General features: G+C 44.1%; 3 protein-coding genes across 4 annotated transcripts; 2 read left to right on the top strand and 1 right to left on the bottom strand.

Moving 5' to 3' along the window:
- Nucleotides 1-634: 634 nt before the first annotated feature.
- On the bottom strand, nucleotides 635-14,399 carry SKA2 (spindle and kinetochore associated complex subunit 2). The gene is made up of 6 exons (XM_064166770.1): nucleotides 14,292-14,399; nucleotides 7,064-7,153; nucleotides 6,161-6,337; nucleotides 4,839-4,842; nucleotides 2,714-2,754; nucleotides 635-1,091 (listed from the first exon to the last, which is right to left on the bottom strand). The coding sequence occupies exons 1-6, from the start codon at nucleotides 14,322-14,324 to the stop codon at nucleotides 984-986; spliced, it is 453 nt and encodes a 150-aa protein (XP_064022840.1). The 5' UTR covers nucleotides 14,325-14,399; the 3' UTR covers nucleotides 635-983.
- Nucleotides 13,767-19,401, top strand: PRR11 (proline rich 11). 2 transcript variants are annotated; one of them, XM_064165803.1, is made up of 11 exons: nucleotides 13,767-13,905; nucleotides 14,180-14,473; nucleotides 15,556-15,664; nucleotides 16,055-16,208; nucleotides 16,707-16,829; nucleotides 17,116-17,385; nucleotides 17,510-17,608; nucleotides 18,062-18,171; nucleotides 18,285-18,344; nucleotides 18,442-18,538; nucleotides 19,022-19,401. In XM_064165803.1, exons 3-11 carry the CDS (start codon nucleotides 15,558-15,560, stop codon nucleotides 19,088-19,090), a joined length of 1,089 nt encoding a protein of 362 aa, XP_064021873.1. In that variant the 5' UTR covers nucleotides 13,767-13,905; nucleotides 14,180-14,473; nucleotides 15,556-15,557; the 3' UTR covers nucleotides 19,091-19,401. The 2 variants fall into 2 exon arrangements, with proteins under 2 accessions (XP_064021873.1, XP_064021872.1); XM_064165802.1 differs by lacking the exons at nucleotides 13,767-13,905; nucleotides 14,180-14,473 and adding an exon at nucleotides 14,544-15,077.
- A 1,303-nt stretch (nucleotides 19,402-20,704) lies between these two features.
- Nucleotides 20,705-27,909, top strand: SMG8 (SMG8 nonsense mediated mRNA decay factor). Its single transcript, XM_064166666.1, has 4 exons — nucleotides 20,705-22,436; nucleotides 23,485-23,630; nucleotides 24,013-24,888; nucleotides 26,393-27,909. Exons 1-4 carry the CDS (start codon nucleotides 20,738-20,740, stop codon nucleotides 26,588-26,590), a joined length of 2,919 nt encoding a protein of 972 aa, XP_064022736.1. The 5' UTR covers nucleotides 20,705-20,737; the 3' UTR covers nucleotides 26,591-27,909.
- Nucleotides 27,910-27,926: the final 17 nt, after the last annotated feature.

Genomic DNA, 27,926 nt, shown 5'->3' on the forward strand with positions numbered 1-27,926 from the left:
TGATTTAATATTAAAATCAGCTTGTGAAGTGATAGCAACCTTGTAGGTAAACAGGGACTCTGGGCAGCAATCACTGGCCTTTTCTCCTCATTCTTCAATATACACCTTGATCCTCTTCCCAGAGTAAATGGGATCATCCCATTAATTGATCAGAAGTCACTGATCAGCTCAGAAATCAGCCTTTCTCTGCCTAAGGCCATGGACTGAAACATCTCTCCTTCAGAAGTCATCATTTTTCACAACAACTTCAGATACCTTCCTCTCTCAAGCTGAAACAAAAACATCAAACATGAGCAAAAACCCCACTTTTGTTTCTACTGTGAGGGTGGTCAAACACTACAATGCAGGTTGCAGCATCTGTATCCTTGGGAGCTTTTCAGGACAATGCTCTGAGCAGCCTGCTGTAGGAGCTGCTCTGTGTGGGAGTTAGGACTGGATGATCTCCAGAGGTCCCTTCCAACCTCAGCTGTTATGGAAGTCTACAGTTTTGCTGGGCTGTAAAAAAACCCCCAACAACAAAAAAACCCACACACAACCAAGGCAGTTCACATCAAAGGAAAATGAAAAGGGTCAGGGGTGAGGGCATGGCTCAGGAGTCAAGTAAACAAGAGTGCAATAAATCTCCAGCCTCGTCTCCTTAGCCTTCATCATTTATTGAGGAATGTAAGGACAATTAAGTGGCTTGGCTTATGTCTTAAAAACGCACTCAGGAATGTAAGCAAGAATAAGGAAATGTCACGTGGCTAACAACACTCTGCAAAAGTGCATCAATGGCAGTCCTATAAATACCTAAAACACCAACCTGAATGTTTTTTAACGCTCACATTTTAAGTTTTATAAATAGAAGGTGTGCAGGGAAGCATTAACAGCTTTCCAGCAGGGCACTTGGAAGTCACAGAGACCACAGAAATCCTTGCTGTTAGTAATCCAGAAGCCATGACCAAGATGCTTGTGTGCCAAATGAGAAGGGTCTGAGCTTTCATTTACACCACCAATTCAACATTTCCTGGCTTGTCGAGTTCCACAACAGCAAATTCTTTCAAGATTTGTGTTCTCGAAGTGTGTTCATCTGCCAAATGCTCAGTGCTGCTCTGTAAGAGAAAAGCAGCAAACTCTTTAGCAAAGCAGGGTATCAACCATCAGCTCTGGCAGAGGGTGGCTAAAAGCACCTAGTGTTTAATGAATGGTTGCTGCAAGTGCTCTGTAATTTTCAGTCTTACTCAGACTGTCCTCAACTTTTCTGTGCTACTTCAAATTGAGAGCAGTCATTTGCTAATCCAATCTCAGGGTTAAAGAGACAATTCCTGAGTTAAAAACTTCCTCATTTTTAACACTGACTTGCAAGAAATCTGTAGCAGACATCCCAGACAGGGGTCATGGCTAGGAGAGGCAGGAGGGGTTGAAGCAGAGAAGGCAAGGGTCAGGGTTTAGCATCAGGGCTTTGCTTTTCCAGCCTGAGTGCAGATTCCTAAAGCTAAAAGGGTTTGGTGGTATGACTGTGTCAGCAAAACTTTCCTGACTAGACCAAGTTGAGGACATCACTACAGTGAAACCAAAGTAAAAAATAACTGGTTTTGAACAACTTGACATTGCAGCTTTGAAAATGATCAAATCATAGAAGCCATTTGTATACAAATTAACTTCTGACAGCTTAACCAGGGTGGGGAGTAAAAGCTGATTGTGAAGTTAGAATAGAGCACAAACATTTAGCTAGCTGGTTTTGGTCAGCCTGAAAAGATTAGATTCCTTTACTGCTCATAACATTTTTTTACCAATAAATGGCTTTAAGTCTGTCTCTTCTTATTTACAAAGAAGTGGTTAAATAATTCTCTGTACAAATTCTTCAAGTCTGCTAGTTTAACAGTACTAAGTAGTCACAAGTGTTTCCTCAGTCACTGGTTGGGCTTTTTTCTTCAGCAATTAGGCAAAAAAAGATAGAAAGTACTTTTATTACTTTTCCAAAACTCCCCCTAGATGAGTCTAAAGGAGGATTTCCAGCAGAAGGAAGAAGAGAAAGATACTCTCTCCAAACTGTCATTGTATCTGCAGACCCAGGGAAAAATAATTTGAGATCTCATGGGGATTAATAATCTGGTCTGCCCATGACTGAAAAAAAAACAAACAAAAACCCAAAGAACAAACACAGAGAACTCCTAAAGAACTGGGAAAATTCCTTTCTACAAGTAGGAATAAATGGATTAAACCAGAGCTATTGCTGTAGCTAAGACAAGCAAACCATTTCTTCCAGACCACAGACACAACAGTATCCGCTTCCACCAAAAGCAAGAAAAACTCTTAAAAGAGACATGGAACTACACTTGAAATACAACTAAGGGCTCATTTGCCTCTATTCAAGTCTGAAATTCTTCACTACACAAAGCCAGTACTCACCAGTGCTTTAGAGTGAATTTGGGTTCTATTTTTACAATGAAACGGCTCAGACACTGTACCTAGGTCTGTCCCCACATACTGTGAGATTTGGCCATACTGAGCTAGGGGTAAATCAGCCCTTTTAACAGAATTTGCCTTTTCAGAAAGAGTTTAATTCATTACTCCCCGAGTCCTAGATAGTAACTGGGATGTTTAAATAGCACAGAGCTATTAGAGATGGAAGCCTTAGAGTTCAGCACTATTCACAAAGCTTGCTTATGGCAGGGGGAGATCAGACAAGGAACAAAGAAAACAGCAGGAAGATGACTATTTCTGCACTTACCTTTAGTTGAGCCATGAACTGTAGACTCTGAGAAAAAACAGCTAAAAAAATAATAATAACCAAAAGACAATGTCAGGATTTGCTGGAGTTTTGTTTAGAAAGTATTTTTTCCCACTCCATTTCTGCAGGAGCAATTATGTCTTGCTATCAGATAACCAAGGATCTTGCAGCCATTGAAGTCAACTACAAAACCTGAGGCATTAAACAAATCCTAGTTTCAAATAAAACTAAGAAATGGATACAGAAGGATTTATGTGCAAGTCAGATGAGCCTCTTCAGCTTTCTCCTTTGCATTGCAGCATGGATCTAGCTGAAAGCACTGCACATGCAGGAAAGGAAGATGGCTTCCCTATTCTCAAGCAGCCTTCAGAAGCTGACAGCTCTGACAGGCTGGAAGTAGCTAAATCTAACTCTCCTCAGCCAGAAATACAGCACTGGCAAAAAGGAAATAAAAAAATCACAGGGCCTTGGTGACACCTTTCCATTCTTTCTCTCAGAGAATATCTTCAAACCACAACAGCATAGGTGCTGACACCAATTTAACTGGCCACAGCAGCAGGAGGATATAGCTACACTGGGCTGCTTTATGCCAGCTGTGTCTTAAGTGATTTAAAATTAAATAATGGAAGGGCAGAAATTAAGAGCACTTATCAAGATAGGCAAAGAGTGAATGAAGCTGCAAGACACTGAATGGCTTTCATGCAAAGCACTGGTAGCAATAAAGGGTAGAAGAGGAGTGAGCAGGGGGAGCACATGTAGAAGATGATCAGGTCAACGAGATAATGTGGGAACTGAGGAAAGGAGTCAGCTAGAGCACATCCCTGTGTATCCTTGACACAAGATTAAGGTTAGAAACATAGTAAACTGGTATGCTTACTTTGTGTAACATTTGTACAGAAGCATAGTAAATTTAGAACAAAGAACTGAAAGTAGTCTGTGCCAAGACAGCCAACACTTCACTGTTATCCAATAAGAATGCTAAAAACAGTATTTCACCCAGTCACTGTATTCCATAACTGGTAGAGTTGCCACAATTTGTAGAATGGCACATAAAAAGACTGCTGCTATAGTAATAAATTGCTTCAGCTTCAACTACTATATCCACATATTCTTGTGTTGCTGTTATTTTGTCCATCACTAATATATACAGCAACAAGTTAATTGCACTCTATTAACCTTAATAGCTTGCTTTTAACATAAGACTCAGATCAAATCTTTGCAGTTAATATTAGAAGTTTGTGCTCTAAGTACCTATGAGAGAATTAGACAAATTTTTAACAAGTACTTGTTTAGATCTGTCTTTTACTGCACCACAGTTAGAACATACTTATTGGTACTCAGATTGCAAACTCAGTATTTTACAGGAAATTACATTTCTCTCCATTTTGGTGTACATTGGTTTGGATCAAATACATCTTTCATTCTCAAATGTGCTAACAGAGCAACAGGATGGACAAAAGCAACCAACTACATCTCTGAAAAGAAAGATAAACATATCCCAATTAAAAAACAAGAGGAACAAAGCCTCTTTCTGAAGCAAATTTTTCCTTTGTGGACAATGTAATTGGAACACATCATAAGCTTAAACAGTATACAGTAAGAAAGAAAAGGCTTATTAGAAACTGTAACCCCATTTCTGAAAAACTCCATTGATTGGAGAGGTAGTAAGCCACAAACCAACTCTCCTGACTTCAGCTGAGCTACTCAGGATTAATGGTTTCTGGAATACTGACACTCTGTGGCCTGATTACCTCTTTTGCTAGTCATTCCACTTCTTTAACAGTTTAGCAAGTTAACTGCTGTGCTTCAGGCTCTTCTTCTTCTTCTGACTCTTCTGACTCTTCTTCCTCCTGCTAAAAAAAAACCCCAAACATAGAGAAATGTGATACTTTCAGTTCCTAGGGTGATGACACTTAGAAGAACTCAATATTTGTGCAGCCCTTTTCTTGTGGAAATAGTAGTCTTCTACTTGCCTTCAAAAGAAAGCAAAGCAGTTCTGAAAAATCTAAGTAATATTGCTTTAACATCAATACTATAAACGATTCAGACAGAAAAGAAATTATTCAATAAAAACAAGCACTTCACTTAAAGGTTTAACATTTCTCCGCAACAGCTTAACACATACTTGGCTTAGGACACATACGAAGCACAAGAAAATCTGTATCTAAAAAGTGTGAATATAATGGAATGGGTCAGAAGGGATATTAGAAGATCACCTAGATTCAACCCTCTGTCATAGGCAGAGACATCTGCTGCTAGACTACGTTGCTCAAGGCCACATCCAACGTGGTTTCGAGCACTTTCACAGTTGGAGCTTCCACAGCTTCTCTGGGTAACCTGTTCCAGTGCCTCACCAGTCTCATGAGAAATAATTTCGTTCTAATATCTAATCTAAATCCAGCTTCATCCAGTTTGAAACCATTAGCCCTTTCATCCTGTTACTCCATGCTGTTAAAAAGTCCCTCTCATACAACTGCAGAGAAGAGTCTTTCACTTTAACAAAACCCTAATATGAAATTACTTTTGGCAGCATGTCCTTGGAAAACAGAGAGAAAATGTTTTCCTTTCTGTGACATGTAACTGCACAGTACATTTTAGCTACAGACTCACTAGTAACTTATCTGGAACTGTTAGCAGATTAAACACTGTCTCAAGGCACTGTCATTAGAATGTTCAAGTGAGAGCTGAGATCTGGCAATGTGTTTCAGTCACAGCAGTTCTTTCTTTGCCACCAGATTATCAACTATTTTGTTGGACCTAAATCACCTTATTTGTAAAGGGACAAAATTAATGCTTTCACAATCTCTTCAAAAAACTGTCTGAAGACCACTTAGGAAAATGGACTGTGGTTGTTTTTTAAGAGATAGGCATCTTAATGCCTCTTTCTTTGTTCTGACAGCAATTCCACCACACGTGTTATAACACATTGTGTTTAACTTACTTTAGACAGTGCAAATACATTTGCCATTTAAAAGCTTTTTTGCCCTTTAAATTTGGGTTCATGAATGAATTTCTTTAAGATGGCTACTTTTAAAAGCTGTCACTGCAGAACTGGGACACAGCTGTGCACAAATTGTTTTGAACCTATTCGAACCTGTGTCAGTCTAATCATACTATGATAACATGATTTCAGCTCCAAAACTGAGTGCCACCAGATTAACTGTTGCTTTACAGAACCACCTCCCATCCTGCAATCCTCTCTTCAGCTAAGCAGCCTTCTCATCTTCTAAGAGTCTTCCAAAAGTCAGAACACAGACTTGGTTCGGTTGGGAAAGACCTCTAAGATCATCCAGTTCAACCACTGACCTACCACCACTATGGCCATCAAACCACATCCCGAAGTATCACATCCATGTTGCTTGAACACCTCCATGCTGTTGTAAAGGCTACATAAACACACCTTCATTTACAGCAGTGAGGCCCAAGTGATTAAAAAGAAAGCCTTACCTCAAGATAAGCATGTTGCTGCAATGCCTGAACCATCTTCATGGTGTTCTCTACAGCAGCACGGATTGCTGCCATGGATTCTTGCTGCTCCGTGGAAATCTTGTCCAGCTTCATACATAACATTTTATAACGAGATTTCACCACTGCGAGTTCTTCCAAGACAGCAACTGGATTCTCCTGGGTAGAAATTAAAAGTACATTAAAATGATTTAAGAAGATAAAAATCAATGTGGCCACATGCCAGTTACAAGCACAGGTTGTTAGAGCCACTAAAATATAAGGTGAAATGACCCTTTACAGTGAGAAGCATAGCTGAGAGCTTCTCTTTAATCCACATTTTTTTCATAAACAAAAACCAAAGTGATAATAAAAAAGTACCACTCTGGGGTTCTGTACCAAATACAGGAGGGTGAATTTGTTGTGCTGTTGAATTTTAAGGGCTTTTCTGAGTTGGACTTAGTTAGGGACTTCTGAAAGATTATTTTTCCACTCTATGTTTCAGTATACATGCAGACAGGGACTAATTTATAAAGTCTTTGACATGATGCTATTTATTGTTTTCCTTTCATCTCTCCCCCAAATCTGAATTTAGTTGTTTGTTCGCAGGTTTCACCTTGAGCAAGGGTGCACTTCAGCTCAGACTGGAATCAGTCTCTCAAAGGTAGGTGTCAACACCTCATTTCTCAAAGCAGACTGTGGAGAATTTCTCTATACCAAGACATCAAGGAAGTTTGGCTGGTGGCTGTGCTGAATTCGTATTAGGCCTGATATGTTTGTATATGTAGCAAGAAAAAAAATTAGAAGAATAACAACTAAAAGAACAATCATTTAAGAGTGAAGATTACCCATTTATTACCAACTTCTAGCAAAATGCAATAACATCAATTCATTTGAAAATACTACCTCTGCTGCTGAATCATCAGGAAGACTTTTTCTTATTTCATACTCCATTCTGTGTTGAATATAATCCAGATCAGATTCTGCCTTCTGGAACTGAAATATTTAAGGTCAGCCACACAGTATTAGAAAACAAAAATTGCAGACAAAACCCAGCCATTTGCATTTCCTGTATTTTGGGAAAGCAGAAGCCAGCAGCCTCCCTTTTATAGGCTCCTGTACTATGAAAGATAAGTTTCTACTTCTCCAGCCTATTCCATTAGCTAACATTTGCCAGTTCTGCTGACACACTTCTGGCTTGAAAAATATAAAGCATTACACTTTGAGACTTAACCATTTTCCTCTTACACCTAAGAGTTAAACACTCACACTTCTATTAATTTTACCCTCTCTCCATCTGTCATAGAATCAATCAGGTTGGAAGAGACCTCTAAGATCATCCAGTCCAACCTATCCCCCAGCCCTATCCAGCCAACTAGGCCATGGCACCAAGTGCCTCATCCAGTCTTTTCTTGAACACCTCCAGGGACGGTGACTCCCAAATTATCCAACTCCTCTTTGTGCATCTTGACATCAGTTCCTTTTTTGAGCAGCTCTCCAAAATGCATGGAGACATTTCCATCTCTTCCTGTGCTATATGATACCCTTGCAGTGTCAAACATCAAGATGAAGCACTACACCAAAGAGGAAAAGTTCTATCAATACAAAGAAACAACATCCATCTTTCAAGCTGATCTTCACTGGACACAAGAGATGCTTGATTTGTTTTTCTCTCTCTCCCAGGATATTAACATATTTTCCATGAATTTTTAGAGCATTTTCTTAGGTGGTAGTTTTTCTTTTCAACCACTCACAAAGTTCTGCTAGCAAAACTGCAACTCTTAAGTTAGTTTCACAGCAGAGATCATGAATTCAAGATCCATGCACAACAGAGATTTTATTATTAATTATAAAACAGAATGCATCCTCTCAGATGGTTTTAATACCCACAATACATTTTATTAGTCCCCAATAAACCAGACTGACAAATAGATAATAAAATTGATGACATCACATTTATTTCCTTGGGATAAATAAGCCACCAGAGAATATCTAATTGCCTTATAAAACAGCCTGCTGATAGCATTATTATTTAATTCATTTTAGTCTGTAATTTTAATATCTATTAAGGACATCTGCTTTAGAGAGCTTTTCCTATTCACAAACAACTCATGAACTTCTAAATGTAATCATTTAAGGATTTTACAGTCACTAAACAGACTACAAGGAAAGCAAGTTAAAAAACAATTTTAACTCACTTAACTTGGTGTGGGCTTGACTGTTTATATTAACCCCAGAGTACTAATTACAACTTTTTTAAGTTGTACTTGGCAACTATCCCAAAGTACTAAGTAGCAGTGCTCTACTGCTAGCTAAAGTGGCCAGCTCCAGAGGCTTTAGATGGAGCCCATAGCCAGGCCTGGATGCTAAAAAGATTAAGCATCAGCCTTGGGATCCACCTTTGGGAGCTGTCATAATACTTTTGAGGGTCTGGAACTTCAGCTAGCCTAAAGGATATTCTATAAGTAAAATCCCCTTTCTGGTGTAATGAAAATGTATCTTCTTTAATGTCTATGAAAACACCTTCAACACATCTTCAGAGAGCCTAAAAAGAATAAAATCAGTCTAGTCATGTCCTTGAGCATCTAATAACTCAGAAAGCTTTAATTCCTTACTCCCCTAACTTAATATCTGCCCAGTAAAACTCCTTCCCACATCTACTCCAGAAATCAGTCATATAAAAAAGTAAAAAAAACCAAAAGCAGGAGAACAAAACTTTTATTACACTATGTATTTTTAAAGAGTTCATGAGGGATTTTCCCCTAACTGCTCAATTGCTCCTCTTCTCCTCCACTAGCAAACATTTGAAAGTTCTCATTTCTAGAGGCAAACACCTCAAAAAGATACTTTTTTTCATTTTTCCAACTCCTCCATCTGATTATTATTGGGAAAGCAGACAGCAAGTACAAGTTGCTTTTAAAATTACCCATAAAGCTCTCTTCCTGAAATACTCAATAGTGATAATTTGAGGTTTGCAGAATGACAGTAAGCCACTAACACCATGCTGCTGCTCTGACTCTAAACATTAAAAAATTAATGTCAAGCTGAATGCTTATCTATAATTGTAAGATTTATGCTTAATGGAAATATTAACACAGCTCAGTTATCATTGGAAGTGTTCTAACTCTAAAAGAAGGAGAATTTATGATCAGCAATTTCAAAGCATGTATATAAGCACTGTTATGTTTATAAAGTAAAAAATGAGGAATATTTATTTGTTGTTGTATTTCAGGAAACACAACTGCAGAAACCTCAACATTACAGGTTCGGACCCTTGGGGTGCCGAGTATTGTACAATGACGACACAGAAAACACAGCTGTTGAAACACAAATGTGTCATTTACTCACAGGCTTAGAAGAAAGCATTAGAAACTGTGAGGCAAGGCTGAAGCCATGGCTGGGTGCTCTGCTTTCAGATGCTTTGACAATACTATTGCACTGCTAGCTGTACAGTACAGTAGTGCAATAAAGTCAGAGCATTCGTTAGCAGCAATAATCCTGTACAAGTCATCAACACACTCAAAAGAGGCATCAGAAAAACTAGGTTGAGTCAAGTAGTGGTTTCTGTGAATCATGGAGAACTGGCTAAGTTTCATGTTCACCAAGTCTGATATAGACACACAAGAACTCACCTATTTCAAGACATTATTATTATTCATAATCCCACTTCCCAAAAGGGGGGAAATGAGGAAAACACTCAACAAATCTGTCAGAAATCCAATTTCAAGCAATGTGGTTTTCTTTTAACTGGAAAATACATTTCCAAATCTATGTGTTTTTAGATTTGCCTCATAGCAAGCAAAGACTCTAAACTGCTATCAGACAGATGTTCTCAAACTGCATTACAGGGAACATTTTCTGGACAGCATAGCTTATTCTTCTCAATTGCAGGCAGTGAATCACTTCAAAATGCACTCAAATGCATACTGATTTCCCAGCATTGTAGATGTGCATTACCACTGGGGTTACCAGTCACAGTGGAGTATATTTCATCAGTAAAGGTGTTTAACAAACCAGTAACACCATATATAAATTCTGAGAACTCTTTGGGTTTGAAGGCACCAAGATCCTTAACAACAGAATGCAACATAAGAGGGCAGTGGAGAGATGGATGATTGCTGCTGCGCACACAGCAACAACCTAAGTCAACCCGACACCTGCAATCCCATTTCACACTTGTTTTTCAGATCACCTTCTGGTCTCAGACACACAATAGTGACTTAAGACTTGTGACTAGCACAGTAAGAAGAACGCAGATAGTATTGCTGGCCAATGCCCTTTTAACATTGCACTGCTTTTTGTGCATGATCACTAGTAGTACAACATAAAAAGGGCACTGGACAGACATCATTCACAAGAAGAAAAGAAGGTCCACTATTCAAAAACCACAGAGAGAAAAATGAACTGAGTAGCTCTGAATGAAGCACTCACAAGTCATCTGACAGTTTATCTGTTTGTTATCAGACTTTACTAAATGGATGTCCACAAAATTCCTCTGTGCAGACTGCTGAATTGTGCACTGGAAGGCACTAGCTCAGTATGTGAAGTCCTGAGCAGTAAAAAATAATGAAATTACGGTTGGACAGAAAGACAGCTGCTTGATCACCAGCAAAACCATGTACTGGATTTTCATTAGAGGTCTGACTCAGTGTCTGTTGAAGCCATTGGAAAGATCTCCAGTCACAACTGGCATCAAAGAGCACTTACACAGAATTGTCTCAGGTGCCCAACTCCTAAAATATGGCACCCAGTATTATTTAAATTGCTAATAGGTCAGTTTTACAATCTTTTGCCTGACGAATCTCATCTGATACTGTAGATGCTGTGCTTCATTCCACTCTTCTCTGAGCTGACTGTACTTTGAGCAGTAGTCCCAAATCACCATCAATTACCTGGTATTTTCATATGCATTGTTCATTTTAGGCTCCTACAAATTAGTTCATTCCTGGTTCCATGACACTAAGTTGTGGCTTTTCGTAAAGTGCATGTCAAAACCTCTGGGGAAGTAAGAAGTGTTATTTCATCACACTTCTGTGGAGAGAGCTGGTTTCACTGGAAATCCAGGAAGAAGAAACAACAAGCAGAAGGAAGAGTAAGAGACATGAAGCTGTGATACGCAGCTGCCAATGTACATACTCTGATGAACTTCAAAACTGACAAAGAGAAATACTGCACTGGATGAGGTTTGTAGACAAGAAATTAAGAGGTTAAATGGCTTGAGGTTTATTTAAGAAAACAGGTTACAAACCAAGCCAAAACAGATGAAAATGCAACTGCTTTGTGCCACTCTTGTGCAGTTTTAAAGGCAAAAGGCCTGCTAGAATAAATTAACAGGAGAATCAAACAGGAAAATGTAAAAGTAACAGAATAAAATAAAAATCAAATCAGCTTCAACTGGCTAGAGGTAATTAGAACAGGGTGAAAGACCAAGCTATAATCTCAAAGTTGTTACACACCATCTGTGCAGATAATTGACCCAAACAAGCTCTCTACCTATAAACTGTTTGTGCGATGATCATATGATCATTTTGGTCTTTACCTCAAGTAGATCATAAGACAGTTTCCCATGAACGTCTTCTTCCACTACCATATATGAAAGCCCCTCTTAACTTCAAGGGGGCAAACTATTTACATGTCCTAAAATAAGAATCACTTGAAGGCAAGACTTTGAATAAAGTACATAAATAAAGCATACTGTGAATTAAGTAAACATTTAACTTAGGGATTGCTGAAAAATAGTAATACAGCCAATAGATAAGGAGAGGTCAAGCTTACACTATGGGCAAGGCTGAAGTTTTGAATGTGAAACCAGAACAAATTCAGAGCTCTGAAAAGCGTGGAGCATATCACTGAATTCAAACGCTCTCTAATGTTAGTACTCTCAGTATTCAGTGTGCTGACTCCAGTCCAGTAGCTTAGGGAGAGCAAAAACAACCCCATCTGCTCCAAAGCGTGGTTCCTGCAAAGAAAGAGTAAACCAAACCACACCACCTTGCTTTGAAAGTGCAGTAAACCTCAGAAAGAGGTAGGACAGTTTGAATTCTCTCATTTTTTGACTAATGCAGGAATTTGGGCATTTATTCCAACTGTTATTTTTTATTTCAAAACAGAAGTAACATCACTTAAAATATTCCCTCCAAAGCTTCTCACTGTTGCAATGAGATGCAGGTCACTCACTGAAGCGACAAAAGCTTGTCAGCAGCAGCAGCTCACATTTTAGCAACTTTAAGCCAGCTGCTTCCTTTTCAGACAACAAACTGTTCTAAAAGTTTAAAGGACATAAGCTGGTACTGGACAAAAGTGACTGAAGGAGAGATAAAGCGAGAAGGAAACACTGGGCACCCAGCAGCAAACCAATCCTGTGTATCCAAGCCTAGCACTCATTTAGGGATAGTGATATACAGCATTTCCTGCCCTGTTGTTCCAGTGTGCCTCCTAACCTTCATTCTTCTTGAATATTTCATTTTGGTGATGTTACTGTGTACAGATAAAACCTGGAGACCACCAAAGTCATTTTTACTGATTTTTTTTTTGGTGAGAACTTGAAACCAAGAGTACCAGAAGACAAAATCCTCCAGGTATATCTGTTGTATTCTTGTCTATGTATTTCATACTGTACTCTTTTTTTTCCTCCATGAGGACAAGTCAAGGTAACGATTAAAAGTACCAAACGCTGCTGCTAGGACAATTAGCATTACAAAAATACTTCTGGAAGCTTCCAAGGAAAACCAAAGGAACATTGTATTTTGGAGAATTGTCAGTACAAGCATTTTAACTTATGTGAGGGTTTAAGAACAAGTTCTATCATCTATTAAGCATTTGGATGCATAAAATATTCCTAGAGCATTAAAAGCTTATTAAATAGACATAGAAATGAAGACCACGATTTGAAGGATGCCACAGGGAACTTAGCTGCTTAAGGAGATACTTTCCCAGTGTATCCCAGTACGTGATACCATAACATTGCCTTTCCCCTCTCCCTTTTTTTTTCCTCCTTTGCTTTTTCCAGAGCGGGGCAGGCAGAAAGGCAGCTATTACATAAGGTAGCTCGGTCTTGCCTTCAGGGGCTGTCTCAGAGCGTGCTGAAACGAAGTTCAACGCGGTGAAGAGCTACGCGAACTTGAATGGCTGAAGGAAAAGCCACCCCTCTCCTCAGGACTGGCTGCAGCCGAGACCCCGCCAAGGAAGAAGGGCCGGGCGGACGGGCGCGCTGCTGCTCCTAAGGCGCCGAAGGCCGGGAGGGTGGCCCAGGCGGAGGTCGCGCTGCCGCTCCGGCCCCTCACGCACCCCTGAAGGTGGGTGGCCTGGCGCAGCGACAAGAGACTGCCCAGCTCCTCGCCCGTCGTCAGACCCACGGACCTGCCCCGTCCTGCCCGGCAGAGGAGAAGCAGAGTGCGAGGCGCGGCGAGAAACCACCCCGGCGGGAACTCATCCAGCCGCATCGCCCCGGTACCGGCACCAATGAAACAGCCCAACCGGCCTCTCCTCCCCGAGCACCCCCGCAGGGAAAATGGTCCCGCCCAGGTGTGAGCTCCACCCTCGTCCCCCGTTGAGCAAAAATGGACTAATCTGAGACCGCTCCACTCTACACCGTCCTCCCCCCCACCCCCCACCACGACGGGGAAATGAAACGGACCGGACTGCTCCGGCCGCGCCCCTCAACGGCCCCGCGTCCCCGCCGCGGAGAGCGACAAACGCGCGCGGGACTGAGCTGAGCACGCCCCTGCTATTCCTCCCGCCCCCCCCAGGTGAGAGGGAAATGGCCGGGCCCTGCCCCCGCGCTGAGGGGGTGAATGAAGCGGCACCAGCAAGCCCCGCCCCGCTCAGGGTGTGTGGGGGGAGCAGAATGGACCGGCCCGGCCGAACTCGCCTGACCCGAACGGCAGCCGCCCCAGGGAAAACAGCGCGGGCTCCGCTCAGGGCCCGGATGGGGCGCGGGCGCGGCTGGAGGCGCGAAGGGGGAACGGCCGCTCTTCCCCTCACGCCCCCAGCCGCGCCCGCGCCCCGCTTTCCCTCCCTTAGGCGCTGCACCCTCCTTGTACCCTCAGCCCTGCGTCCTCCGAGGCGCTCCCGCTGCCGCCTCCCGGCCCGGCCGCCCCTCAACCCGGCCGCCGGCCGCGCCGCCCGGACTCACCATGGCCTCAAGCTTGGTAACCGCCGTCTCCATGTTGAATAGTTGACATTCCTCAGGCGGCGGCGGGGAGATATCCACCCCCCGCTCCGCAGGGTGGGAGAGTCGCCGGTCCCCATTGGGCAGCTGTCACTCGCCGCTCGTCTCCCATTGGTCCGCCGCTGACAGAAGGCGCTCACTATTGGGTAGGGAAGAATGTAAACCCTCTCCGAGGTAGGGGGGAACTCATTGGTTGGTAGAAAAGCTGCAGCCAGCGATTGGCTAGGTGAGGAGCGCCGCGAAATGCTATTGGTCCGGAGTGGAACCTAGCCATTATTGGCTGGAGTAGGAGAGCGCAGCACTGCAATTGGCGGGAAAGGGAACGGTCGATTAATTGCGGCTCTTCTGCGGCGGGCAGGGGGATGCCGGTCACCCGCCTTTAAACCGCGCTGGCCTTTCCCAGCCGAGCCGTGTCCCGCAGCTGATTGGCGGGGCTGAAAGGCCTTTATCCAATTGCGGGGCGGCCTCCTCAGCGCGCCCCAGGACGGGGCGTGGCAGCGCTCGGTCCGCTCCCGTCGAGCTCAGGCCCGCGTTCTTCCAGCGGCCAATCAGTGGGTAGATGGAACAGTTAGCGGGGGCGGAGACGGAAGGGAGCGGCACTCCCATTGGCTGTTCGCGGCGCGGGGAGCGGTTTGAATCGACAGCAGCGGGCGGGAGGTGAGCCGGTCTGCGGAGGGGCGGGGGGAAGTGAAGCGGTTCGGGGTCCCTGGTCACCCCCGATTCCCCTTCGTTGCTCCCCTTCCAGTTCAGGTGGGGCGGCTGTGTGCAAGGAACCGCCTACTCCTCGGTGCGGGCTCCCTAGAGAGTGGGGATGGCCAAAGCAGGAACTGCGAGGTTGCAGGGCCGCGGCCGCAGAGGGTCGCATCAGGGGGCTGAAGCGTGGTTGGTCAGGCAACGGCTGAGTAGGGTCAGGGTATTGAGTCCTCCTTATGTGGTTGCCTGTTGCTGCCATCTCCACAGAAGTGATTTTCCCCCCATGCAACATCTGTCATTTCAGGACAAAGAAAATCGAAGGGCTATATCCTGTATAAAATGGTACTTTCTACATCGTTCATTCCTCTCGTGTACAAATCCATCTCATAGGAATTTAAGGATTTTTTTTTGTCAGTCGCATGTGACGCTTCTAGCGAGGCAACTGATGCAGTCCACCTTCTTCCCTATGTTTGGTGACAGCTCTGCCCTCATGTCCGATTTCTATACGTTAAATTTAAATGTAACTTTTTAACAGCGATGGCAAAGTATAGGAAACACAGACGGAAACGCAGAGCCAGAGCGAAATTTCTACTGGGAAAAAAAGGGGATGTCACAAACCCTCAGGGCTCTGTTTGTCCTCCACGGTAAGAGGCTCACTTTGAACTTTTGCTTAACTGAGTTTCTAGGTCCACTGTTAGCTCCTGAGGGTTGATGGAAATAAGGTAATAGGATTGTCTGGGATCTATCTATATCCTGGCATTGATGCTGTTAATTTGTTTCATTGTGTGTATCTTCTAGTATTCTGTTGTTAATGTGCAGGAAAGTCAATTTGTATGGAAATGTATTGCAAATATGATTTTTTTTGCCACCTTTATCAAAATGTATCTTTGTCTTTCCCGAACTCTATGCTTGTGTTTACACTGTTGTCACCTGCTGTTGCTGGTATTTGTCATTTCCAGGTAACTGGTTATGAATATTTTTTAAAGGCTGAAATTAGAGATACAGTTATGACATCCTGATATGTTGTGTCCTAGGTCAGCAGGTGACCTTCCTCCGAACACATCATCTGTCCCAAGCCACCTGTCCTCACTCTGGTCATTAGCTTTGCCCAGTGTAAAAAATGTGGTAAAACCCTTTACAACAACAGCCTCATTTTTGTATTTTTGGTGCCAGAACACGGTTGCACAGGTAATTTTTTTACTTCTCTATTTATGCCAAGGTGTGAGGTTCTTAGTGCCCTGGTGCAGGATACAGAGTGAGATTTGAGAGCTATGATGTCAATTCGGTTATGTGTATTAAAACATCTAAAGTACATTTAGTGTTTGCTGTTGAAGGAATAATGCAAGAGTGTCAGGGCAGCTGTGGACATTAAATGCACTGACGTATCAGAAGGATTTGCAGTGACAGAGGGTGCAGCCTTTCTTCCACAGCAGAAATTACTCTCTAAGCTTTTTGGGTCAAATATAAATTACACTTTACAATTCCAAGATGAAGTTAAAGGTTTTTTGGAGCAAGTCACTCCTTGGTTTCCTGCCAAGAAACTATTTAGTAAAGTTTCATATCTTCATGTTGTCTTTCAGCTGTCTACAGTAAGACTGTACAATAGAACTTCCAATAGTAATCATACTCCTGTCTCTGGAAGCATAATATGATCAAAACACTTTCCTGCTTTCTCTTTATGCTTAGAGTTTTAATGTGGTGAAAGACACTATATTCCCATCACAATTCTACTTAAGGGAGCTAAATACATTCAGAGAGCAGCTGGAAAAGTTGGAAGCTGAATTTTCTAAACTACAAGGAACACTCCAGGTCAGTCTCAATCTCTGTGGGGCAGGGTAATGTTTGCTTGTGTAAGCATGCAAAGAGCTGTGGTCAGTGCAGATAAACTGAAATCTTCAGAGCTTCTCACTGGTCAGGGTTTCACCTCTTCACATTCAGCATTACTAACTGTGGTTACTTCATAGCCAGAGAGAACTGGTTTGCTAGTTTGCTCTTTCTGGATCAACTGAGGCTAGAACCTTTGTTTTCTAAAAATTCATCTGTTTTTTCTAGTGGATTGGATAGTCTCTGATTTATTTACATGTATTGTTTTCAGATGAATGGAAGTGCAGCCTTGTCTTCAGAAAACTCTCTTTGTCAAAGATGTAACAAACCAGTTCTGGGTGCTCCTGTACAAATGCAGATGGGCCTGCCATCAGCAGCATCTGAGCCTTCCACAATACAGCTTCAGCCACTATCTGTACCCCCTCCACCTCCACCACCTCCACCACCACCACCGCCGCCACCACCACCACCACTGCCCCCACCGACACTGCCTCCAGCACCTCTCCTCCTCAAACGGGGCAACGGCTCTAAAGCATCTCTGGTAGGGACTAAGAAGGTTTCTCTGTTTCATCTCTCATGGTTCTCTGGACCTGGTTCTAGAAGGAACTGTCAATGCTCAGTCACTTGCCAAACCTAATTTCCCTTCCAACCACCTTCATTTTCAGGCACCTTCACTGAAAAAAGATGGACCAATGCAGATCACTCTCAAAGACCTCCTGAATGTCAAGCTGAAGAAGACAGGCAGCAACCTGAGAACAGACAAGGTAAACCAAAGAGCATGTGGCTAAATGGACAATGGTGTGTTGAGGAAAACCAGGACCAGTTTATTTTTTGCAATACTTGCCATAGGCCCTCATAGAAATTTTCAAGATATAATTGTCTTCCAAAATCTCGGTTTTAAGTAATCCTAATTCTTCACCTGGGCATTTAAACTCCACTGTCATTAAGCATGCAGCAGTACTCCTAAATTTTGAGAGAACATGTTGCTTTCTTGTGCTTTGTGTGCTATCAACAGATTTGGGGCTTTCTTTTGCCCAGCTGACATCTTTGCAAAAGTGTTTTTTAATAGATCTATTTTTATCCTAGGCACATTGAAATCTTAATGATTCATAAAAGCCATAAACCACAGATATCTTTCAGAGTATAAATGTGAAATAGATGTAAGGTCAATGAGACCTAAAATGTTATTTGTGGTAATATTTCTTTTCTCATTTTAGGCAGAATCACCAGAAAGGACACGCAGGGCACTAATTACAGTCTCAGATTTGCAGAGTGTTAGTCTGAGACCCAAATCCAAGCCATCAGTTCATATTGCCAGCTCCTTAATGTAAGATGCCTTCTTCCTTTCTCTGATACTAGATTTTTCTGTTCTAAACAGTGATTAACATTATTTTCAGAGTGGAAAATACTTCATTCCAGCAATTTGTTTTGTTCTTTCAGTACCCCTCCTAAAAATCAATTAGATCTTCGGAAACATCTGAAGAAAGTCAATATACAAAGGTAAAGTCCTTCCTTATTCTCTTGGGTTTTTTGTTTGTTTGTTTGTTTTTCAATAGAGAACTAATCCTAATTTCCCTTTTGTTTCCAATCTTTTCAGAAGCCCTGGTGGCACTCCTCTGAATAGCAAGGAAAACATTGAATGTGGCTCTGGGTTGACACCAATAATGACACAAGCACTACGGCGCAAATTTCAGGCAAGTCATGGTGTCTCTTTTGGGGATGATAAATGGGCTTTGAAATTCATACAATTTCATACTCATTTTTTGCCTTGTAGCACTGTGGGTATGTATTAAGTTGCAGTTTCTCCTTAATTCTCATCCAAAAGTCCTAAGTATCACAAATAAAGATGCTTGTTTTACTAATTCCCGTTTAATGGTAAGGAAACTGCAGAATTAAAGTGCCATTTCCCATCTCTCAGCAGGTTATTTGGCAGTGCTAAGAGGGGAAGTTGGTGTTTTTGTTGGCCTTTCTGGTGCCTCAGTGTGATCTCTAACTTCACAGTTCCAGTCTGTAGCAGAACAAGATCTGAGGCTTAGTAATGTCTTTTATCTTAAGGATTTGTTGCATTGTCTGTTTTCTTTTATGGTTTCAGTTAACAATTGCAATGTATTTTATCTCAGTCATGATCAGTATTAAGTTCATCTTCCAATATCTGACCCCTGTTCCTATTTTGACAGATGGCTCACCCAAAGAGTCCCTCACCTGCCCGGTTAAGCACTGCAAACAGCTTTGATGACCAAAAGTAGGTTTATGGACCAATGTATTTTTCATGTGTGGTCAAGGAAGCCACTTGAATCCCATTTTTATCTCACTCAGGCATATGTATTTGTAAGTGAATCTGCTGCATACAAGAATGGGGCATTTTGAAACCCCTGTAGGAGAATTCTGCTCTTTAAAGGTCTAATGTGTCTCAACCTGGTTGCATCATCTTTAATGGAAAAAAGACATGAAATTTCCCAAGTCTCATGCTACGTGGCTTATGCTGAAGCAGGGACTATTATGTTCCCACCACTGGTGCTGCTTGTAAGATAAATACGTGCATATTTGCTAAAATTCAGTATTGGGTTTGCTTTTTTATTAAAAGAATTGTGATGGTCATTATACAGGTTCAAAGAAAAGTAGCAGTTTGGCACTGTTATTGAAGTGATAGGCTGCAAGTTTCCCCAAGCAATTCAATTATGTGGGTAAGAAGGTGTGAAGCAATTGCAGAGTGCATTGCTTTTGGCTGTTGTTTACCTTGTTAAGACTGCACTGCTTAAGGGCAAGTAGCTGAAAGCTTCCTTGTAAAGTCAAGTTCACCAAGTGATGGATGGTAATTCACTACAGTGGTGGATAGGCAATGTGCCTGTCCTGGTGGTGACAATGACCTGCTGTCATCTATCACTGGAGCTGCTTTCCAGACAGATGATGGTACAGCCTGAGTTTGAGTTCCGGCAGCCCAGTATGACACTGACTGTCAGAGCACTGCCCTCTCAGCCTGCCCCATCCCTTTTGGAGGCATCACAGCTCTGCAGAACTGAGAACCTGGGCTGCTGAGAGATTCTCATGATTGATGATGAGGGCTGGAACCCCTTTGTGGTGGAGGACAGGCAGGAGAGTTGAGGTTCAGGCTGGAGAAAGATACAGGAAGCCTTTCGGTACTTAAAGGGGCAAGTCAGAAAGTTTGAGAGATTTTTTATTAGGGCCTGTTGTGCCATGACAAGGAGTGATGGCTTTCAACTAAAAGAGGGAATTTTACACTAGAAAGAGGAAGAGAGGTAGATGCTTCATGCCTGGAAACATTCCAGGTCAAGTATGGAGCTCTAAGCAACCTGCTGTAGTGGCAGATGTCCCTGCAGGGGCGTGGGACTAGGTCGCCTTTAAAGGTCCCTTCCACTCCAACCCATTCCACGATTCTATGACATGCAGTCCATCACTCAAGATCCTTCACCTTCTCGTTACTCCCGGCTTCTCGCAAAGCGTTTCCGCCATGTGTCTCGCAGCCCTGCTCGCTTGCTCGCTCTCGCTGTGTCCGTGCACAGCCCGCTTCCAGCTGGCACCGAGCGCACCTGACCCGCTCTCGCTGTGTCCGTGCACAGCCCGCTTCCAGCTGGCACCGAGCGCACCTGACCCGCTCTCGCTGTGTCCGTGCACAGCCCGCTTCCAGCTGGCACCGAGCGCACCTGACCCGCTCTCGCTGTGTCCGTGCACAGCCCGCTTCCAGCTGGCACCGAGCGCACCTGACCCGCTCTCGCTGTGTCCGTGCACAGCCCGTTTGCCGCTGGCACCGAGCGCACCTGACCCGCAGCTCACGACCGCACTGCAGCCGTGAATCCCGTCTAGGGCGGAGCCGCGCATGCGCAAGTCTCAAGTCGTGGCCGCCGCCGCTTCCGGGCGCGGAGCGGAGCGTGGCCATGCCGCTGCTGGCGGGGCCGCCCGGGGGGGCGGCGGCGGTGGGGCCCGTGAGCCTGCGGGAGCTGCTGCTGAGTGCCACGGCGGCTGCCGAGGGGGGCGGCGCGGCGGCCGGCGGCGATGAGGAGGTTTGCGTCGTGGGCATCTTCGGGAAGACGGCCCTGCAGCTGTGTTCCGAGAAGGCGGCCCTGGTGAGCACCGTCTGCGACCGGCAGGTCTTCCCTCTCTTCGAGCAAGAGGACCCTGAGCTGGCCGACGGCTCCTCGGGGCAAGACAGCGACCCGACGACCAAAGACTACAACCATCTGCAGGCCTACTACTGCCAAGAGAGCCGAGTACTGTACCTGGTGCTCACCTCCATCTGCGACACGCCGCAGCTGCTGCGGGCCTGCGGGGACCTGGCGGCGGCCGAGAGCAGGGAGAGCGGGCCCGGCCACCCTTCCGGCGGCCCGGCCCCACTGCCTCACGCCGAGGCCCACGAGTTCTGGAAGCACCAGGAGAAACTGCACTGCCTGAGCCTCCTTTACCTCTTCTCTGTCTGTCACATCCTGCTGCTAGTGCACCCTACCTGCTCCTTCGATATCACGTATGACCGAGTCTTCAGGGCGCTGGATGGGCTGCGACAAAAGGTCCTGCCCTCCCTTAAGGCTGCCATCAAAGACTGTCCTGTAGGCAAGGAGTGGAAGCTCAACTGCAGGCCATGCCCTCCACGCCTGCTCTTCCTCTTTCAGCTTAACGGGGCCCTGAAGGTGGATCCTCCTCCAAGCAGGGGCCATGATGCCTGCGGTCACCTGGAAAAGCCACCCCCCAAGAAGCACTCCCCCAAGAGGAGGTTGCAGCATGCTCTGGAGGACCAGATCTACCGCATCTTCCGGAAGAGCAGGGTGTTAACGAACCAAAGCATCAACTGTCTGTTTACTGTGCCTGCTAACCAGGCTTTCGTGTACATAGTGGCTGGTGGGGCCCAGGATGGAGATGATCCAGTAGCCATGCTTCTTGACCAACTCAGAAGCAACTGCATCATGAGAGAGACTGACTCACTGCTGGCTCCCACCCTGTCGGGTCCCAGGAGGTATCAGATGATGCGGCATGGTAGGCAGCAGCTATCCTTCCATGCAGAGAGCAGCAGCAGCAGCTCCAGCTCTTCTGGGCAGCTTGTGGACTGCACCCTCAAGGAGTTCTTGTGGCAGCACGTAGAGCTGGTGCTCAGCAAAAAGGGCTTTGATGACAGTGTGGGGAGGAACCCACAGCCCTCTCACTTTGAGCTCCCAACCTACCAGAAGTGGGTTGCTGCAGCTTTAAAACTGTATGAAGTGACCATTGAAGGTAAAGACGATGATCCAACCTCCCTCACTGGTGAACTCAGCTCAAAAATCATGGGCAGCATTAAAGTCTTGGAAGGCTATTTAGATATAGACACCAAGTTCTCGGAAAACCGTTGCCAGAAAGCACTCCCCATGGCCCACAGCGCCTATCAGTCCAACCTGCCTCACAACTACACCATGACTGTCCATAAGAACCAGCTGGCACAGGCCCTGCGCGTGTACAGCCAGCACGCCCGCGGCCCAGCCTTCCACAAGTATGCCATGCAGCTTAACGAGGACTGCTACAAGTTCTGGAGCAATGGGCACCAGCTCTGCGAAGAGCGGAGTTTGACCGACCAGCACTGCGTGCATAAGTTTCATCTGCTCCCCAAAGCAGGTAAAGCAGCTCGCTTGTGGGTGGGTGCCATGGTTTGCTTTTGTCTCTCTGTTAAAATGTTGCAGGCTGAAAACGTGACTCTGACATGTTTGTGGAAGGTTGGGGCTTTCAAGAATCATATTTGTACAGTGGGATTTATTACAGCAGCGCTGTTGTGCAGGTTTCCTTATGTTGACGTTTAGGAACAAGTCACAGGATGTCAGGGTTTGGAAGGGACCCAAACAAATCATCAAGTCCAATCCTCCTGCCAGAGCAGGACCACACAGTCTAGTTCAGGTCACAGGGGAACACATCCAGACAGGCCTTACAGTAAAGAAGATCCCCCTTGTGTTGAGGTGGAACCTCCTGTCCTGCAACTTCCATCCACTGCTCCTTGTTCTATCCCAGGTAGCAAGTGAGCAGAGCCTGTCCTCCCTGCTCCTGTTCCCCAGCCCTCAGATACTTATAAACATTGATTAAATCCCCTCTCAGTCTTCTTTTCTCCAGACTAAATGGCCCCAGGTCCCTCAGCCTCTCCTCATCAGGCAGTGTTCCAGTCCCCTAATCATCCTTGTAGCCCTCTGCTGGACCATCTCCAGCAGATCCCTGTTCATCTTAAACCGGGGAGCCCAAGTAGTAACTTTGATTTTAGTAGGAACTCTGATTCCATCTTACTGATTAGAAGCATTACACTGGAGTCGTTCTAACAGATAATATCTAAGGGCAAAAGCTGTCCAGGAATCATAAGTGCCTCTTCCCCGCTTATTTTTCAGTAGCTCAAACAGATCAAGGGATAGAAACTGTCTGAGATGTACTCATGGCAGGCAGATGAGCTACTAATGCCTTCTGGGAAGAGACTAAAACCAAAGAAGACTCGGGATAGCGGTATAACCTACCCTGGAAGTTTGTATTTAGAAGTGGGTAAAGGAGGAGCTGCTTGACAAACTGGCGTTGCTGGTAGATGATTTTTGGATTTGTGTATAGCAAGGAGGAAGCAGAGTGTGGAGGGAATTAAAACTTCTATAGAAATGGTGAGCAATTTGTTTATAGAGTTTGGTTTTGATTTTAGGAGAAAAGCCAGAAGCCGACAGAAATCCTCCAATTCTCTACCACAACAGCAGGGCTCGTTCCACTGGTGCTTGTAACTGTGGAAGGAAACAAGCTCCTCGTGATGACCCATTTGATATCAAAGCAGCTAATTATGACTTCTACCAGGTAATTATTAGATGTCTGCTTTTGCTTCATCAACAAAGCCTGCATTCTGAAGTGACCACAAATAAGTTTCCTCTTAACCTAATCAAAGTGTAAATGTTGCTTGGGGAAGATGTTTCTGGGAGCAGAAATCTTTTGCAGGATGGACTGACCAGCATGGGCAGCTCCAGTCTGCACCAGTGTGTGCATGCGTGCAGGAGCATCTATTCACACTTCAAGTGAGTTCATGTGCATTGCAAATCCATCATGTCCGTGAGCTGTGCTCCCATCACTGCTTTGGTTCTCATGTAGCGCAAGCCTCTTGAATCTTAATTGTAGCAGCTGAATGTTATGACTCTTCACTCTTATCTCAGATGGGAAGTTAACCCCATTTTCTTTCTCATAGCTGCTGGAAGAAAAGTGCTGTGGGAAGCTGGAGCACATCAACTTTCCCATATTTCAGCCAAGCACGCCTGATCCAGCGCCTGCTCGGGATGAGTCTTCTCCTGCCCCTTTGGAAGGCGAGATTGAGAAACTTAAAGAGAAAGAACCTCAGACTCAGGGAGAAAGCACAGGCCTGAGCTTAGCTCTCAGCCTGGGTCAGTCCACAGGCAGCTTGGGCACTTACCCACCTGATGCCCAGGGTGGAGGGGACAATGCAGAGAGTCATGGGCAGAGTGGGGACTCCAAAGGTGAGAAAAGGCCAAGCCTGGTAGATCGCCAGGCGTCCACTGTTGAGTACCTGCCTGGGATGCTCCATTCAAATTGCCCCAAAGGCCTTTTGCCCAAATTCTCCAGTTGGTCACTGGTTAAGCTGGGGCCTGCTAAGGCTTATAACTTCCACACAGGCTTAGATCAACAAGGCTTTATCCCAGGAACAAACTATTTAATGCCTTGGGACATTGTCATCAGGACAAGAACTGAAGATGAAGGAGACTTGGATACCAATTCGTGGCCTGCACCCAATAAGGCTGTTCCTGGGAAAAGAAGTGCGGTTGTGATGGGAAGAGGAAGACGGAGAGATGACATAGCTCGAGCTTTTGTAGGATTTGAGTATGAAGATGCACGTGGTAGGAGGTTCATGTGTTCAGGGCCTGATAAGGTCATGAAAGTGATGGGAGGGGGGCCAAAGGAATCTGCCATCAAAGCCCTCAACTCTGACATGCCACTGTACATCCTGTCATCGACGCAGGGACGAGGACTGAAGCCACATTATGCTCAGTTCATGAGACTCTTTGTGGTGGTTCCTGATGCTCCGCTGCAGATCACATTAACACCTCAGGTAAGAACTGGAAGAGGGAATTTGGTAACTACAAAGACGTGGTTAGTTGTTGCAACATCAGCTGCAGTACCAGCAGGTGCAAGGGTGGTGGGCAAAGTGTGGGAAGGATGCTGCAAGAGACTCAAAGCAACTTCAGTCAGATTTGCTAAGACCAAAAGTATGTTCTATAAACGATTGAGTTACGGGTTGTTTTTTTTTAATATAAAGATGGGCTTGTGCCAGATTTACACTTTGTCTAAAGTAAATTGTAAGAACTCTTATCAAGGATGAAGTAATAGCACTTCATACTGTAATAATGGCTTATTTCTAGAAGGATACCAAGCGAGTAATGACTGTAAGAATTAGTTTCTTATTTTAAATGTCAGTGAGAAAAGCAGTGACTCAATGCTGAGATTAATTATTACTAGTTACCCTTTGAATTTAGGAGGTGAAAAGGTGTTGAGTTTTTTAATTGGAGATTTTTTTTCTCATTTTCTAATGTAGTTTAAAAAGTGAAGAAAAATCTCCACTTTGACACTCACTTTTTTTGAGGCAGTAAAATGTGAGCAAGTATCTTCCTTCAGTTATCACTATGAAATACTGTGTGTACCTAAGTGCTTATTACTTGTTAGTCTGTGGCCAGAAACATCATGTTTACTGTATAGTAGTGTCACTGAAACCCAGCAGTGAGCACAAAACACATTGATATTGGAAAGCAGACAGATTGTGGGACGTTTTGGAACCTTTCAGACTGTTTGAGAAGTGCCACAAGATCTTTCATGCTCAATTGTGTGGCAACAGATTGGCTTCTTCTATGAGGTACCTTCAGCTACTCAAATAGGGACCTGCTTTGAGTAGTTAGAGGAGAAATGCTGACTGAAACCTGGCACCAACACCAAAATCGCAACGTGGGCTGCAGCTTATCTCGTTAGTGTTTGAAACAGGCAGGAACCCAAGGTTCAGTGTGTGCTGATACTTGGCTCTTCATTCCCAGCTTACATCTCTATCACAGCTTTTGACTCCTATGGATGTATTTTTATTTGGAAAATCCATTATGCTCTGTGTTGTGGGTTCCACACATCAGCATCTCGTGTGAAGAAGATTTTCTGAATCTTTTAACATGAATTATTCAAGAGCCCTTTTAAATGTTGCTGAAAACTCTCATTGGTTTAAAGTGAGGTAACAGCTCAGGGCTCTCTGAGCTACCTTTCTGAAATCTTCTGTTGGAGTGTTAACTGCTGCCCAGAGGCAAATGTCTTTTTGGACTGTGGATTTCTGATAGGATCTAATCTGCTGTCTTAAATTCAGTATCTTCACTGATAAAACTGGAAATTTACCCATGTCTTGCTGCAACAGAACCATGGCTTCCTGGAGTGCACTCCAGTGGATAAGAACCTGCTTGTAGGCAAGATTTAAGAGGCTTCCTTGGATTCAGTTTGCTTTTAAATTTGGTTTAGTTTTTTTTTTAATTATTATTATTATTCTAATGATGTCTGATTATCTATTAATTTCCTTTTGTTTTCAGGTGCAACCAGGGCCACCACCTTGTCCTGTATTCTACCCTGAGAAGCAGGAAATAACCCTTCCATCCGATGGACTGTGGGTGCTTAGGTTTCCCTACGCGTACGTGACAGAACGTGGACCCTGCTTTCCTCCCAAAGAAAGCCAACAGTTAATGAGTTACAAAGTTCTCAGAGGAATACTGAAAGCAATTACACAATAAGGATTATTCTGGTAGATACGGTTTAGGCTTTTTAAAAGGTTATCCTCAATCCCAATAATGTATTTTGATTGGAGTTTGTTACTCGGCAGCTATCACTGCAATCGAGCGAAGCCCACTGCATTTCAGTGGAACAGTCAGATGGAAAATCAGCTCTGATATCCAAGCATGGAAAGGAATCTGAGATGTGTGCATTTTCAGTTTATTAAATTTTCATATGTACAAAATAAAAGCTGTTTTTTGCAGTGGCCAGAGCCTGCACTGCTAGAGGGTTTGATGACAGCACTCTTCCCCATCCCATCTTTCTATGTACATATTTATGAATATGAAAAACTAGCATTGCCTGCAATCAGGTCTCCTTTGTCATATTGAGGCAATGATGGGAAGAATCTTTTCTCCTATTGCAAAGCTGTTTGTGTGCAAACAATAAATGTTTCTAATCTGATGAAGTGAGAAATTGTTCAGATTTTGATCCTGACTTCCAAAAAAACCCCAACAAAATATTGCAGTTCTGATTTGTATTACTACCACAACCAAACCCTGCTTGCCTGTATCCAGTTGAGGTATTTCACTGTATTTATAGACCACATTTAGTTATTTTTGTGTTTTGGAATGCCAAATGTCTTTGGGACCTGAGCCTGCTGGTCAATGCACAGCTGTATGAGCTTGTTTTATTGTAAGCAGATGAAGGTTACGGTTACTTGTGAGTGTAGCTTGGCTTGTAGTGATTAAATAGATTTTTTTGTTGTTGCTAAAAGGACTGTTTTAGCCCAGTTTGAATCTCATGTCGAGGGTGTTTGGGTAATTGTACTACACAACTTAAAAGATGTGCTACTCGATGTGCCGAGAGGTAGTTTAAATCCTGTGAGCTTCACACGTGGCCACGGGCGCCAAAAAATTAGTCACAGTAAATCAACTTCTGCCTTTTGCTGGAAGGTAGGATAGAGTAGTGGGCTGACTGCTGAGACCTAATTTGGCTTCTGGAATATTTGTTTTTAATGAGCTTGCATGCAAAATTTAATTTGCCAGTTTGCTGTAATACAGGAATTATACCGCATGGACCGGAGTTGGGCTTGGTTTGTGTTCGGTGTAGGAGCTCCCTCATCAGCTGGGTGCGGAAAACACTTCCCTCGGTGTGCGAGGAAGACAGCATCTCCCTCTGCACGCCCTAATGAATTTACATTTACCCAAGCACTTAAGAGATTCTCCAGCGCAGTCAATAGAATGAAATGCACTACAGAGAACAGTTGTCTGTCAGAGCCGCGGCTGTGCTGCCGGCACTGGGGAAAGCGAAACGGGAAATTAAAGCTTGTCATTGGAAATCGCTCGCAGCGTTTAT

Source organism: Pogoniulus pusillus, chromosome 27 (assembly GCF_015220805.1).
Source record: "Pogoniulus pusillus isolate bPogPus1 chromosome 27, bPogPus1.pri, whole genome shotgun sequence".
NCBI lineage: Eukaryota > Metazoa > Chordata > Aves > Piciformes > Lybiidae > Pogoniulus > Pogoniulus pusillus.

Coding starts and splice junctions, on each gene's coding strand:
- SKA2 (XM_064166770.1), bottom strand. CDS start 14,324: ATGGAGACGGCGGTTACCAAGCTTGAGGCCATG. Junction 7,154..14,291: donor TTACCAAGCTTGAGGCCATG/GTGAGTCCGGGC, acceptor TAAATATTTCAG/TTCCAGAAGGCAGAATCTGA. Junction 1,092..2,713: donor AGTTCATGGCTCAACTAAAG/GTAAGTGCAGAA, acceptor TTTCTCTTACAG/AGCAGCACTGAGCATTTGGC.
- PRR11 (XM_064165803.1), top strand. CDS start 15,558: ATGGCAAAGTATAGGAAACACAGACGGAAACGCAGAGCCAGAGCGAAA. Junction 15,665..16,054: donor GGCTCTGTTTGTCCTCCACG/GTAAGAGGCTCA, acceptor GTTGTGTCCTAG/GTCAGCAGGTGACCTTCCTC. Junction 16,830..17,115: donor AACTACAAGGAACACTCCAG/GTCAGTCTCAAT, acceptor TATTGTTTTCAG/ATGAATGGAAGTGCAGCCTT.
- SMG8 (XM_064166666.1), top strand. CDS start 20,738: ATGCCGCTGCTGGCGGGGCCGCCCGGGGGGGCGGCGGCGGTGGGGCCC. Junction 22,437..23,484: donor TCATCTGCTCCCCAAAGCAG/GTAAAGCAGCTC, acceptor TTTTGATTTTAG/GAGAAAAGCCAGAAGCCGAC. Junction 24,889..26,392: donor AGATCACATTAACACCTCAG/GTAAGAACTGGA, acceptor TTTTGTTTTCAG/GTGCAACCAGGGCCACCACC.